Source organism: Hypanus sabinus, chromosome 5, assembly GCF_030144855.1.
Source record: "Hypanus sabinus isolate sHypSab1 chromosome 5, sHypSab1.hap1, whole genome shotgun sequence".
Lineage (NCBI taxonomy): Eukaryota > Metazoa > Chordata > Chondrichthyes > Myliobatiformes > Dasyatidae > Hypanus > Hypanus sabinus.
The window spans coordinates 22,986,633-23,001,539 of record NC_082710.1 but is presented as its reverse complement, the minus strand read 5'-3'; the positions used below and the strand labels follow the sequence as shown (position 1 = coordinate 23,001,539).

General features: G+C 41.3%; 2 protein-coding genes across 14 annotated transcripts in view; one reads left to right on the top strand and one right to left on the bottom strand.

The window, feature by feature from the left end:
• The window catches only part of LOC132393988 (adenomatous polyposis coli protein-like), a 124,738-nt gene extending 113,037 nt beyond the window's left edge, over nucleotides 1–11,701 (top strand). For all 13 annotated transcript variants that reach the window (XM_059969519.1, XM_059969527.1, XM_059969520.1 and 10 more), the window contains 5 exons: nucleotides 684–823; nucleotides 1,236–1,313; nucleotides 1,885–2,001; nucleotides 8,098–8,312; nucleotides 8,822–11,701. In XM_059969519.1, coding sequence (XP_059825502.1) covers nucleotides 684–823; nucleotides 1,236–1,313; nucleotides 1,885–2,001; nucleotides 8,098–8,312; nucleotides 8,822–11,699 — 3,428 coding nt within the window. In that variant the 3' untranslated portion in view covers nucleotides 11,700–11,701. The remainder of the gene's footprint in view (nucleotides 1–683; nucleotides 824–1,235; nucleotides 1,314–1,884; nucleotides 2,002–8,097; nucleotides 8,313–8,821) is intronic.
• Nucleotides 11,702–12,102: 401 nt separating this feature from the next.
• On the bottom strand, nucleotides 12,103–14,607 carry LOC132393989 (adenomatous polyposis coli protein-like). The gene is given in 2 exon segments (XM_059969532.1): nucleotides 12,103–13,848; nucleotides 13,850–14,607. Coding segments are annotated over 2 exon segments (2,367 nt in total). The 5' UTR covers nucleotides 14,471–14,607.
• Between the last annotated feature and the right edge of the window lie 300 nt (nucleotides 14,608–14,907).

The window sequence follows — 14,907 nt, the reverse complement described above, 5'->3', positions numbered from 1 at the left end:
TACATACGTAGAAATTGATGAGTGTATTTGGTGACAAACAATTCTCCTTAAACTCCTAAAGAAATATAGCTGCTGTTGTGCCTTCTTTGTAATTACATCAATATGTTGGGCCCAGGATAGATCCTCAGGTAGGGGAAAGATAGAGGATAGAAGCTCAGGTTGTTCTCGGAACAAAAGAGAAGTTACAGGAATATATGATTTTTGAAATCAGAATGGCTCTAGTAGACAGAGAAAAAATGTTCTCATTGTTGGAAGATTCAAGAATTGAGAAGGCACAGAATGAAGATGATTAGCAAAAGAACCAACGGTGACACCAGGGAAAGCTTTTCCTTTGCAACGAGAAGTAAGGGTCTGAATGCACCACCAGAGATGGTAACAAAAGCAGATTCAGTTGTGATGATAAAAGGGTGCTGAATTTTCAGCGTAATAGGGTGAGGGAACCAGCATTGTTCTAATGAGCCAGGACAGATATGGCAGCCCAAGTAAGATCCTTTGACCTTGTAACTGTTCCATAATTTACTCTTTGATTAATTAAATATTTTACAATGATAGCTTTCATTGTAATTGAAGGCTGTAAATTAATATTTAAAGTATTGTTTAAAATTTAAAATGATGTTTTTGGTTTATGCTTTTAAAGCACATTATGAATACTTATAAAGGAAACATTGTTATATCATATGCAGGTGGTTTACAGGCAATAGCTGAATTATTACAAGTGGATTGTGAGATGTATGGCCTCACTGATGACCATTACAGTGTTACATTGCGAAGATATGCTGGGATGGTACTTACAAATTTAACTTTCGGGGATGTTGCAAATAAGGTGAGCAGTTTTTTGCAGATGAAGTTTAGTTTTGCTTTTTCATCATGGCCTTGACTTTTGAAGAGATATAAATATGATTCCACTGTTTCTTTTTTGGGAGGGGGAGATTGCTTGTTCAGAATTTCAGGAACAGCAAAATTTTGTGTCAGCTTTTCAAGAGAATGTGATGTATGAAATCATTGTAGATGGTCACATTCTGAACAATTATGTTTAAATGAGAAGATACTTTAAGGTTATCGTAAAATTAATTTGTATCAGACTTATTTGTTTTGCACAGTCTTGTTGGACCAAATAGTCCCCACCTTGCACTCAATTCCTAATTTTCGGCCAATTTGTGTTTAAGTAGTCTTAATAATTAACTTCATATTTTCATGTTACGTCATGCTTCTGCAATACTGCTTCCTTTACACAGGCTACACTCTGTTCTATGAAAGGTTGTATGAGAGCAATGGTGGCTCAACTTAAATCAGAAAGTGAAGATCTGCAACAGGTAGGTATAGATATTAAACCTGAGCTTCAGTGAAAGGTCAGTATTTACTGGGTCAGTAAAAGTTCTTGAAGCATAAAGTTTCTCTGAATGCACTGTGTACCTAAAAAGATCATTTATGTGAGGTTACTGCCTTGCCACAGTGAGTATATACATAAAAAGAATGATATAAATAAGGATTGAATTATCTCATCAAAATATCTTCTTTCATTTGCAAAGGAAGTATATACAAATTATTACATTATCCAATTATTACATAATTTTTTTCTTTTAATTGGATATGTAGGCTTGCATCTTTGAATAACATTTTACATTATTTGGCTGTTCATTACTGTGTATGTTCAACCCTAATACAAATGTATAACCATTTCCTGAAAAATTTTGCTGCCTCTGTAATAATTTCTTATGCATTGGTTTCTCCAGTGGTCAGTTTTTCAGAAGTATTGTCATACATGAACGTGACTTTGGCTTGTAGTCTAAACATTAAGTTAGGAATGAATAGGAAATATAATAGTATTATCTATATAGTCATAGTATTCCCTATTATCATTACTTTAATTGTGAAATGTTTCAGGTAATTGCAAGCGTGTTGCGAAATTTATCATGGCGAGCAGATGTAAACAGTAAAAAGATCTTGCGTGAAGTTGGTAGTGTGAGTGCTTTAATGGAATGTGCACTGGATGTTAAAAAGGTAGGAAATGATTCTTTTCACTAAGTTGAAATTTATGATGTTTCCTCCCAGAATGTTCACAAGAAAAAGTGACTTCCAGATATTCAGGAGTCTCTTGTTATCTTTGTTGATTATGTTTCAAATGCTCTTTTGCATGGCTATGATGCAACAACTACTTACCTTTCATAAAAATTAATTCTTTATGTGACAATGCAGCACTTCCTTTGGAGGAAAGAATTGTCAACCAATAGATAAGTGTCAGTTTTTATCCTACTGCAAGGCCAGCTTACAGAAACTTGTTTAACTTCAGAATAAGATTTTATATTATCAGACCATAAGACATTGGAGCAGAAATTAGTCTATTTGTCCCATTGAATCTGTTCCACATTCAATCACGGCTGATCCTTTTTCTTAACCTCTCCTCTGCCCCACTCCATGGCCTTCTCGTAACCTTTGATGCAATGGCCAATCAAGAACATATCAAGCACTGCCTTAAATGCACCCAACGACCTACTCTCCACAGCTGCCTGCGGTAACAAGTTCCGCAAATTAACCACCCTCTGGCTATTTCTCTGCATCTCTGTTTTAAATGGACTCCCCTCTTTCCGGAGCCTGTGCCCTCTTGTCCTAGACTTCCCCGCCATGGGAAACATCCTTTCCACAACTACTCTGTCTAGGCCTATCGACATTCAAAAAGATTAAATGAGATTCCCCCCCCCCCCCCCCCCATCCTTCTAAATTCAAGCAAGTACAGGCCAAGTGCCATCAAACGTTCCTCAAATGATAATCCTTTCATTCCTGGAATCATCCTTGTAAACCTCCTCTGAACTGTCTCCAATGCCAGTACATCTTTTCTTGGATGAGGAGCCCAAACTGTTCACAATACTCAAAGTGAGGCCTCATCAGTGTTTTATAAAGCCTCAGCATCACATTCCTGATTTTTTCTGGAGCTCCAGAAATGAGTGCCAACATTGCATTTGCCTTCTTCACCATCGACTCAACCTATAAGTTAACTTTTAGACTGTTCTGCACAGGAACTCCCAAGTCCTATTGCATCTCAGATTTGTGGATTTTCTCCGTTTAGAAAATTGGACATGTATTTCGTCTACCAAATTGCATGACCATGCATTTTCCAACATTTCATTTGCCACTCTCTTGCCCATTCTCCTAATCTGTCTAAGTCCTTCTGCAGTCTATCTGTTTCCTCAACACTGTCTGCCCCTCCACCAATCTTCGTCTCATCTGCAAACTTGGCAACAAAGCCATCTATTCTATCATCTAAATTATTGATGTACACCATAAAATGCAGCGGTCCCAACACCGACTCTGAGGAGCACCACTAGTCACTGGCAGCCAACCAAAAGAGGATCCTTTTATTCCCACTCACTGCTCCTACTAATCAGCCAGTGCTGTAACCATGCCAGTAACTTTCCTATAATATTATGGGCTCTTAACTTGGTAAGCAGCGTGTGGCACCCTTGTCAAAAGCCTTCTGAAAATCCAAATATACAACATCCCTTTATCTATCTTACTTGTAATCTCCTCAAAGAATTCCAACAGGTTCATCAGGCAGGATTCTCCCTGAAGGAAATCATGCTGACTTTGTCTTGTCCTGCGTCACCAAGTACTCCATAACTTCATCCTTAACAATTGACTCTGACATCTTCCTAGCCACTGAAGTGAGGCTAACTTGTCTGTAAAACACAAAATGCTGGCAGAACTCAGCAGGCCAGACAGCATCTATGGGAGGAGGTAGTGACGACGTTTCGGCCCGAAATCATCTCTGGTTCATTACATGATACCCAATCCATTATAGCAGATCCCCTAGTAGGCTCAAAGAGAAACTGCACCAAAAAGCCATCTAGCAGGCATTCAACAAATCATTATCAACCTGATTTTCTCAATCGACCTGCATATTAAAATCTCCCATTATAATAACATTGCCCTTTTCACACACCTTTTCTATTTCCTGTTGTAATCTGTAGTCCACATCCCAGCTACTGTTTGGAGGACTGTATACAACTGCCATCAGGGTCCCTTTATCCTGCAGTTTCTGAACTCAACCCACATGGATTCAACACCTTCCGATCCTATGTTACATCTTTCTAATGATTTGATGCCATTCTTTACCAGCAGATCCACGCCACCCCCTCTGCCTATCTTCCTATCCCTCCAATACAATGTGTAACCTTGGACATTCAGCTCCCAACTGCAACCCTGATGCACTGATACTCATCCAGCTGTCTGCAATTTTGTCCCATCATATGCCTGCTCTTCCTGACAGTCTGACTGCACGCTATCTTTGCTTTTTATTTTACCATCCATCCTATCCTGAGTCCTTTCACTCCGGTTCCAATCCCCCATCAAATTAGTTTGAACCTTCCCCAACAGCTCTAACAAACCTGCCCGTGAGAATATTGGTCCCACTCAGGTTCAGGTGCAATCCATCCCTTTTGTACAGGTCAACCGTTCCCCAGAAGAGATCCAAATGATCCAAGCCCTGTCCCCTGCAACAGCTTCTCAGCCACGCATTTATCTGCCACATCATCCTGTTTCAACTCTCACTGGAGCATCGGCACAGATAGCAAACTAGAAATTACTACCCTGGAGGTCTTGTTTCTCAGCTTTCTACCTAGCTCTTTAAATTCTCTCTTCAGGACCTGTTTGCTTTTCCTTCCTATGCCATTAGTACCAATATGTACCAAGACATCTGGCTGCTCCCTCCCCGTCCAAAATGTGGTGGACACGATCTGAGATGTCCCTGACCCTGGCACCTGGGAGGCAATGTACCATCCAGGTGTTGTGTTCATGTCCACAGAATCTCCTGTCTGTTCCTCTGACTACTGAGTCCCCTATCACTACCACTCCCCTCTTCTCCCTCTTTCCCTTCTGCACCATGGACCATGCTCAGTGCCAGTAACCTGGTCTGTGTGGCATTCCCCTGGGTGGTCATCCCCCACAACAGTATCCAAAATGGTATACTAATTATTGAGGGGAATGACCACAGGGGTGCTCTGCACCAACTGCTTATTCATCTTCCCCTTCCTTCTCCTGACAGTCACCCAGCTACCTGCCTCCAGTTTAGGGGTGACTACTTCCCTGTAACTCCAATCGATGATCTCAACACTCTCCAGTACAAGCCAGATGTCATCCAGGAAATTTTCTTTGAAGAAATTTTCTAATTAGTTACTAAAGCAATTGACTATTGATCATAATGTGAATGAGGAACTTCAATGGTATTTAAAGAGGATAAATCTAAAAATGTGCCAAGGATCTCAGATGGTGATGTGGAAGCATACAGGAGTGAGGTGAATCAGCTGTTTTAAGTGCTGTCACAACAACCTTGCACTCAACATCAGTAAGAACAAGGAATTAATTGTGAACTTCAGGAAGGGGAAATTGGAAGAGCACTCCAATCCTTATTGAGGAGTCAGCGTTGAAAAGGGTGAGCAGCTTCAAGGTTTTGGGTTTCAACATCTCAGATATCTATCCTGAGCCCAACATATTGATGCATACATGAAGTAGGCACACAAATAGCTATACTTCCGTGGGAATTTGATCAGATTTGGTATGTCATCTAAGACTCCAGCAAATGTTGGCGTGGTTGCATCACCTTCTGGATCGCACAGGATCGAAAAAAGCTGCAGAGGGTTTGTAGACTCAGTATGCTCCGACACAGACACTAACCTACTCACCATCAAGTACTTCTTCAAAAGTTGATGTCACCTGTTGTAAAGACACTGCCCAGAAGAAGGTAATGGCAAACCACTTCCATAGAAATTTTTGCAAAGAACAATCATGGTCAAGACCAAGATTGGCCACATCATATGACGTGGCTCATAATGAATGAATGTGAAAATTATTACCAGTTGCCTCTTGTGATTTCAAGAGATTTTTTTAAGTGCAAACTGCCATGTAATCACAACATGGAAATGGACATAGCAGTATATATATGTTGGTTTAAAGCAGTATTGTAACTTTGAGACTCAGTTGGATTGTGGAGAAGTGAAAGATTGGTCAGCATTTTCCCAAGGGTATAGAAAGCTTATGTTTGTCAAACCCGCCAATTGCTGAGGAGCAGAACTTGTTTACAAGGTACAACAAAGTGTAAATGTTGGGGATAAATCTTTGTTAAGTGCTACAAAATATGCAAATGGTCACTCTTGAATTATGGGAAGATTAAAAATTTGAATTCTCCACAAAATAAATATCAAGCCCTACCATCCCATTCATTATTAAAAAAATAGATTCCAGGATATAAAAGATTATTATTATAGTCTACAATGTATCTAACAAATATTTCTTGACAAAATAACCAACCGATTCCCCTCTCATCAGCACCCTCATCGTCTGGCTGAACTGATCCTCGCCCTCAACAATTCTTCCTTCAACTCCTCTCAGTCTCTCCAAATTCAAGGGGTAGCCATAGGCACACAGATGGGTCCCAGCTATGCCCGCCTCTTCATTAGCCACGTAGAACTGTCCATGTTTTGAGCCTTGTCCAGTAATACATTCCAACTTTTCTTCTGCTACTTTGACAACTGCTTTGGTGCTGCTTCATGCACCTATGCTGAGCTTGTCAATTTCATCAACTTTGCCTCTAACTTCCACCCTGTCCTAAAATTCAGTTGGTCCAGTTCTGAGCCTCCCTCCCCTTTCTTGATTTCTCTCTCTCTCAACAAAGTCAACCGACATCTTTTATGAATCTACTGATACCTACGGTTATCTTGACTATCCTCTTCCCGCCCTATCTCCTGTAAAAATGTTATTCCCTTTTTTTTCAGTTTCTTCACCTCCACTGCATCTGTTCCCAGGGTGCACTTTTCTATTCTAGGACATCAGAGATGTCCTCCTTCTTCAAAGAACAGATTTCCCTCCTTCCACTATTGATGCTGCCCTCTCCCACATCTCCTTCACTTCCCGAACATCTGTGCTAACCCCATCTGTTTAGGTTCCTCTTGTCCTTAACTACTACCCATCAGCCTCCGTATCCAACACATCACCTTCTGCAACTTCCACCATCTTCAAAGGGATCCTATCACTAAACATATCTTTACCTGCACCCCCCCCCCCCTCCAGCTTTCCTTCAGGGATTGTTCCACCTGTGATTCTCTTGCCTGTTTGTCCCTCCCCAGTAATCTCACTCCTGGCACTGCAAGTGGTAGTGCTGCACCTGCCCAGATACCTCACTTCCATCCAGGGTCCCAAACGGTCCTTCCAAGTGAGGCAACATTTCACCTGCCAGTCTGCTGGGGTTGTCTATTATGTCCTGTGCTCTCAACATGGCCTCCTCTACATTGGTGAGACCTGTTGTAAATTGAGGAATTGCTTCGTCAAGCACCTCTGCACCATACCATCCGCCTAAAGCAAAACTTCCCGGTGGCCAAACATTTTAATTCTGATTCTCATTCCCATTCTGACATGTCACTTCCTCTTGTGGGAAGATGAGGCTACCCTCAAGGTGGAGGAGCAACAAACACCTTATATTCTGTTTGAATAGCCTCTGACCTGATGGTACAAATATCGATTTCTCTTTCTGTTTTAAAAAAAAACATTTTCCCTCCCCCTCCCCTCTTTTTTAATCCCCACTCAGGCCTCTTACCTCTTCTCATCTACCTATTATTTTCCCTTGGGTCTGCTCCTTCTTCCCTTTCTCCTATGGTCCAACCTCCTCTCCAATCAGATTCTTTCCTCTCCATCCCTTGAGCTTTCCCATTCCCCTGACTTCACCTATCACCTTTGAGCTATCCTCCTTCCCCTTCCCCCCCCACATTTTTTTTTATTCTGGCATCTTCCCCCTTCCTTTCTGTCCTGATGAAGGGTCTTCGCCCAAAATGTAGATGCTGTGTGACCTGTTGAGTTCCTCCAGCATTTTGTGTGTGTTGCCTTGGATTTTCAGCTTCTGCAGACTTTCTTGTGTTTTTAGATGTTTGATCTTTCGAGGTAGACACAATAATAAAAGTGATTAATGAAATTAAAGTGCTCCGGTATTCAAATTTATTGCATATCAGAAAGCTGCATCATGTAACTACACCTTATAGATTTCCAAAACGTCCTCTAGGTATGAACTGAAACAAAATTGACATTGAATATTTTCTTTCTCTCTTGTTTTTAAAGGAATCAACTCTAAAGAGTGTTCTCAGTGCCCTTTGGAATTTATCTGCACACTGCACTGAGAATAAGGCTGACATCTGTACTGTGTGTGGAGCACTTGCCTTTTTAGTCAGCACTTTAACTTACAGAAGCCAAACCAATACTCTTGCCATTATTGAAAGTGGAGGTGGCATCCTAAGGAATGTTTCCAGTTTGATTGCTACAAATGAAGAACACAGGTACATGTAATCTTTGATTTATTGAAAACAGGGTACTGTTCCCCAGCCTTGATTTCAAATTCTCACATTTCACTAACTTTTCTCCTTTCGTATCCTCGGTCAGTTCATCTTGAGTCTCATTTCTCAATTTCCTAAAGCGATTACAACAGCTTCTAATTGCTCAACTTCCCTTTCTGGTCTTTGCAGTAGTAACATTGTTTGTGAGTAGTAACCCTGCTCAAATCCATTTTTATCAATCTTCCACTTCAAACCCTGCTTTTATCCCCAGCCTCATTCCCCTTTGCCTCTATCTCTTTCACCTTCTCTCTTCATTCGTTAAGTACAACCCCACTCCCACCTCCAACTACTTTACTCCTGTTACTTTCCACCCCCTATCAATTAACAATGTTGATTGATAATTGATCTATTATTGTTTAGATCTATTAAATATGTTAATATTTATTAAAATTAAAATAGATATCTTCAAGTCAAAAAATAACAGACCTAAATAAATCTTATTTTCTACCCAGGCAAATCCTGAGAGAAAACAATTGCTTACAGACGTTGCTGCAACACTTAAAATCTCACAGTCTGACGATAGTTAGCAATGCGTGTGGAACCCTTTGGAATCTGTCTGCTCGAAATGCCAAGGATCAAGAGTCTATGTGGGACATGGGAGCAGTTAGCATGCTCAAAAATCTAATTCATTCTAGACACAAAATGATTGCAATGGGAAGTGCTGCAGCTTTGAGGAACCTGATGGCTAACAGACCTGCCAAGTACAAGGATGCCAACATCATGTCTCCAGGATCAAGTCTACCATCTCTGCATGTTCGAAAACAAAAAGCTCTGGAAGCAGAGTTAGATGCTCAACAGTTATCAGAAACTTTTGATAATATTGATAACTTGAATCCCAAGGCATCTCATCGCAACAGACAAAGACTCAAACAGGGCAGATACAGTGAGTATGTTTTAGACTCTAGTAGGCTTGATGATGGGGTTTGCAGGTCAGAGAGTTTCAACACTGGAAACATGACTGTCTTGTCACCTTACGTGACTTCCTCAATGCTACCGAGTTCATCAAGAGACAGCAGGGGAACTGTTGATGGCTCCAGACCAGAAAAGGAGAGAAACATGGAAAGAGATCGAAGAGGACCAGATGCTGCTTCCTTTCCTCCTGAAAATGCACCAGATTCTTGCAAAAGATTAGGGAGGCAGGTGCCTGCCTATACAGCTCAAATAGCCAAGGTCGTGGAAGAGGTATCAGGAATGCATTTATCATCAGAGGACAGGAATTCACCATCAGCTTCTGATTTACACTGTCCGCCAGAGGACAGGACTGGAATGAGACGAGGATCATCATCTCATCCCCATCCTAACGTGTTTAACTATAGTAAATCTGAAAACCCCAACAGAACCACCTCCATGCCTTACAGGAAAACAGAGTACAGGAGGTCATCAAACGACAGTCTAAATAGTGTTAGCGGTAGTGATGAATATGGTAAAAGAGGGCAAATGAAGCCTTCGATTGAATCCTTCTCAGAGGATGATGAAAGCAAATTCTGCAACTATGAAAAATATCCATCTGATCTCGCCAATAAAATTCACAATGCCAATCATTTGGAAGACAATGATGCAGAACTGGATACACCAATTAACTACAGCCTGAAATACTCAGATGAACAGTTAAATTCTGGCCGACAGAGCCCGTCACAAAATGAACAGTGGGCGCGCCAGAAGTATATTGTAGAAGAAGAGATGAAAAGAAATGAACATAAGCAGTCTAGAAGTCAACCCTCTGGATATTCTATTTTTTGTGAAAATACCTGCAGTGGAGAGGAAGGGCATATTAAATTCCAACCTCGATTTAGTCAGTCAGATTGTTCTTATAGTACCAGGGCACATAACAGTTCTGATCAAATTAGAGTCGACTCTGAACACAGAATGAACCAAAAGATCAATCCATCTGTTTGCCAAGTGGATGACTATGAAGATGACAAACCAACCAATTACAGTGAGCGTTACTCTGAAGAAGAACAGCCTGAGGGGGAAGAGGACAGGCCCACAAATTATAGTATGAAGTTTACAGAGGAGGAACACCATGTTGAACAGCCAATTGATTATAGTTTGAAATATGCTTCAGAAGTGCCTCCCTCTTCACAGAGTCAACCTTTTATTTATTCGAAAGGTCCTTCAGTTCAAAACAGTACAAAAGACCATGCATCATCAAGTTGTGGAAACGCACCAAGTTCCAATATCAACACTACCAGCCAACAGAGACGACTTCATCCCAGCCCTGCACAAACAAGAACAACTGCTGCTCCTACTGTTCAAAAACCAGCCACTTGTAAGGCTCCTTCAATTAACCAAGAAACCATGCAAACTTACTGTGTGGAGGATACTCCTATTTGTTTTTCAAGGTGTAGTTCACTTTCTTCCTTGTCATCAGAGGATGAGATGGAAGGTCGTAGCCAAGCCAAACGTGTAGCAGATGATGGCACCACTCTGCAGATCATTGACCTCAAGGAAAATGATGGACAGCTATCTGTTGAAACAACAATAGGTGAGGCTTCCTCTACTTCACATCATACCCGAATTAAACAGAATAGGTTGCAGGCCACTAATGTGTCTCAACCTGATATCGGTCGTCAAAAAGCTGTTGAGTTCTCTTCAGGTGCAAAATCACCATCAAAAAGTGGAGCTCAGACTCCGAAAAGTCCACCAGAACATTATGTGCAGGAAACTCCTTTGGTATTTAGTAGATGCAGTTCTGTCAGTTCATTGGGAAGCTTTGAAAGTCAGTCGATTGCCAGCTCCATTCAGAGTGAACCTTGCAGTGAAATGGTTAGTGGAGTTATAAGCCCAAGTGATCTGCCAGACAGTCCGGGACAGACGATGCCTCCTAGTAGAAGTAAGACTCCTCCACCCCAACCAGCTCAGCTGAAGAAAGATGCACATAAAATCAAGGATCAGACGAATGTTAAGAGCAGAGAGATTGGCCAACGGCAAGAAGCTGTGAATGAAGCAGTCCAAAGAGTCCAGATTCCTCAGGATGGCGATTGTCTGATGCATTTTGCCACTGAAAACACTCCAGATGGATTCTCATGTGCATCGAGTTTGAGCGCTCTTAGCCTGGATGAACCATTTATTCAGAAGGATCTTGAGCTCACAGTAATGCCTCCTGTTTATGAAGATGATCACAAGAATGAAGAGATTGTTAAGAAAGAAGATGTAACTGAGAAAAATAAAGTAGAGAAATCTGCAGAACCTGAGAAAGATATACTGGACGATGATGATGATGATATTGATATCTTAGAAGAATGCATAAATTCAGCCATGCCAACTAAATCTTCAAGTAAAGCTAAGAAAGCTAAGGAGGGTACCACCTCCAGGCGTTGGAATTTGTGATGGCCGTGTCGTGCTATTATCTGTGCTACTCTTTCGAGGGCTGGGTATATAGTTGAAAGGAGTTACTCTTGCAGCAACTGTACCACTTGGTGAGTTGTGCTTGCTTGAGCTGTTTGAACTGAAGGGGGTACGTTCAGTGACAATTGTAGTCTCAGTTTCTGGTGAGGTAGCAGAACTGTTCATAGCAGATCTTGTTTCTGCCGCCTTTTTTTCTGGATTATCCAGATGAGTAAATGAATTTAAACATTTTTCCATTCTTAAACCGTGAGGAAGAGTTCTGTGTTCTGAAGATTGTTTGTTCTGTGCATCACCTGAACCTTCTTCATCATTTGGACACATCTTTTCAGGCAAATCATCAATAACTGGTGGTGTATTACCAATTGGAGACCTTCCAGGGCGAGGGTTATTTATTGGGCAGTCTTCGATTCTCACCCAGACGTCCTGTTTTTGATACAGGGGGTGCCATCTGGTAAACTAAATTTTTGCTTTCATTGCTATGTCCAGTTGAATTATTCTGAACATGGCTATTTATTTGTGGAATTTCATTATCTTTAATTTTCCTCCAAGTTCCTCTCAAAGGAACGGGGTTTTCCTTGCCTTGTTTGCTACCATGTGCACAACTTCCCTGATGTGGTTTTTCATCTTCACTTTTGGCCTTCTCACTTGATTCTGAAGAAGCTGACAGAATTGATGAAGAACTCCCCGTTCTACGCCATGTGCTAACGCGAGGAAGAGATGAGGAGTGCTTGCTATGTTCACGCTTCCATGTACCTGATCTATTGACTGGAAGCCTTGAAGGACTCTCAGAATGAGATCGAGCTATGTCATGTTTCCGCATTGGTCGCCCTTCCAGCTGTTCTGCAGAGAGATTCTGGTTTGGAGGCACTTTTCTCCAACTACTGGTTTGGTTTAGTAAATGACTGGGCATCACATCCAAATGCTGGGATGGACTTAAAACCGGAGTCTGAGTTTGTGATCTCGGTGATGTAGGCCTAGAAGGTGGAGATAAAGATTCAAAAGAAGTAGATTCTTCTAATTTTCTTCTCAAAGTTGGACTTGGGGCTTCTTTTATAAATGTTGACTGGCGCATTAATGTAGGCCTTTCAGATCTGTCAGACTCACTGCCACTGGATTTTGTTGAAGACATTCTTGACAATTCTACTCTTTTACCCGGTACAGTGCTACTGCTACTCTGGCTTAGACCTTTAGAATGAGGCTCACTTCTTGTTATAGAAGGTGTGCTCTTTCCTAGGCTTGTTTGTTTTGGTGTGGTCTGTTGGTTTAATTGTCTGCCTGGAGATGTGTAGGACATGTTTCCTGATCCTGACGGTTTAGCTGAGGCAGTACTTGGAGAGGATGTTCTTGGAAGCTGTGACATTTTGTTGGAGGGGCTAATCCCATTTCTCCCTGGAGATATGGAATTCCTACCAGGAGATTGCATGGGTCTAGATAACGATTGTTGGGAAGGTCTGGAAGTAGAATCTCTAGATCCTGATCTCAAAGATCCTTTGCTGCTGGATGCTCCATGACCAGCTGTTTGCTTGCCTATTGGACTTGACTCTAATTTTAATGGAGTTTTAATACCTCTTGACAAATGACTTGAGCTCTGCCCAGAATTTGGACTTTTAGAGGTTATATTTTTAGGTGGCATCTTCGGAATAGGGCTAGTGCTAGGTTGACTGTTCCTTACACCAGGTATATGAATCATTGTCCTTCCGCGTGAGATCATTGGCATATTTGCCTGTTGGGAATGTTTTTGCTGGTTGGTAGGAGTCTCAATATTAGAACGGGCCTTCCCAGTTATTAAACTTTTATAGATTCTTTTTCCTCCACGAATTGCTTTAGCATTTTCTTCTTCGTTCTTTTTATTGTCACTAGTGATTTTATCACTAGGTTTCACTATTTTAGGGCCCTTATTAGAAGCGAATGGTTTTTCTTCCTGATCAGGTGTAAGATGAAAGGGTGACCCTAAGGAAATACCAGATTTAAGGGAGGGAATGGAGTCAGAATCAGAAGAGCCCTGTCTTGACAGGCAGGCAGCAGCCTGGTGCAAGCTACTGACTATAGAATTAGCACCCTCTTGAATGACTTTCCAATCAAAACTTTCAGAATCTGGAGAGAAAGCTTGCTCTGAAATAGGGCTTTGCACGGTCTCTTAAATTCATCGACTCATTCATCTCCTCTGCTGATGCTGTGGAGGTATCACTTCCCGTATTTTCCCAGTTACTCTTGCGTTTTGCAAGGAGCTTTTTCTTCTTTGGCATAGCTGAACTGATGCATTCTTGGAGAAGGTCATCTCCAGAATCTAAGGGAGAGCTAAGGGAGCTATTCCTGGAGAAACACACAGGTGTGTCTTCAACATGAAATGACTTAGGGGCATAGCCGGATGTTGGTGGTCTGTTCACTGAAACTTGGCTACTTGTGTGTTCTCCCTGTTCAGTATGCTGTGCTGATTTTTTATTATTATTCTCCTGGTCAATGTCACTGAGCGAACTTGATGAATTACGAGAAAAGCATACAGGAGTATCTTCAATTGCAAAATTTTGCATTTTTTCATCAGTCACTGTTTCCTGGACACTGTTGTCCTTTGGTGTTTGAGAGAAAATGGCCTGCCTCTGTACAGTAGATTTTGACTGCCCTCTCCCTGACACAGATTTTTGACTTGGTTGAACTTTAAGAGTGGATTGTTGACTAATGGGATTTTGTTTGCAGCTTTGGACTGGAGTTTTTTTTCCTGACCTAGGTTTTACCAGAAAAGTAGATACAGCCATTGCTATGCTGTATTTTTTGTATATTGTTACTTGAGATCAGATGGCTACTCTTTTACGAATGTGACAAAATGTTTCAGAAGAACTAAATGAACATTTCAAAATAAATTATTACTGTATGTAGTAATTTTTGTGTCACTTGAATTCTTGTGGATAAGCGAACCAATGTACAAGGAAATTTCTCATCAGCAATTTCAATTTGACCCACTAACAAGCTGGAAGGGCTGGAGAGATATAGCTGTGACTTTCCATATGATTGTTTCATACTTCACCACAATTCAGAGGTCATTCAGCCCACCGGTTCCACGCCAGCTCTCTTTGTATCAATTCTACTTGCCCCCTCCTCCACCTGTAATACACTTTTCTACACGCATTAGTATCCCAAATCTTCCACCAGCCATCTACATTTGGGGGAATTTATTGTAGCTAATTTACCTAAC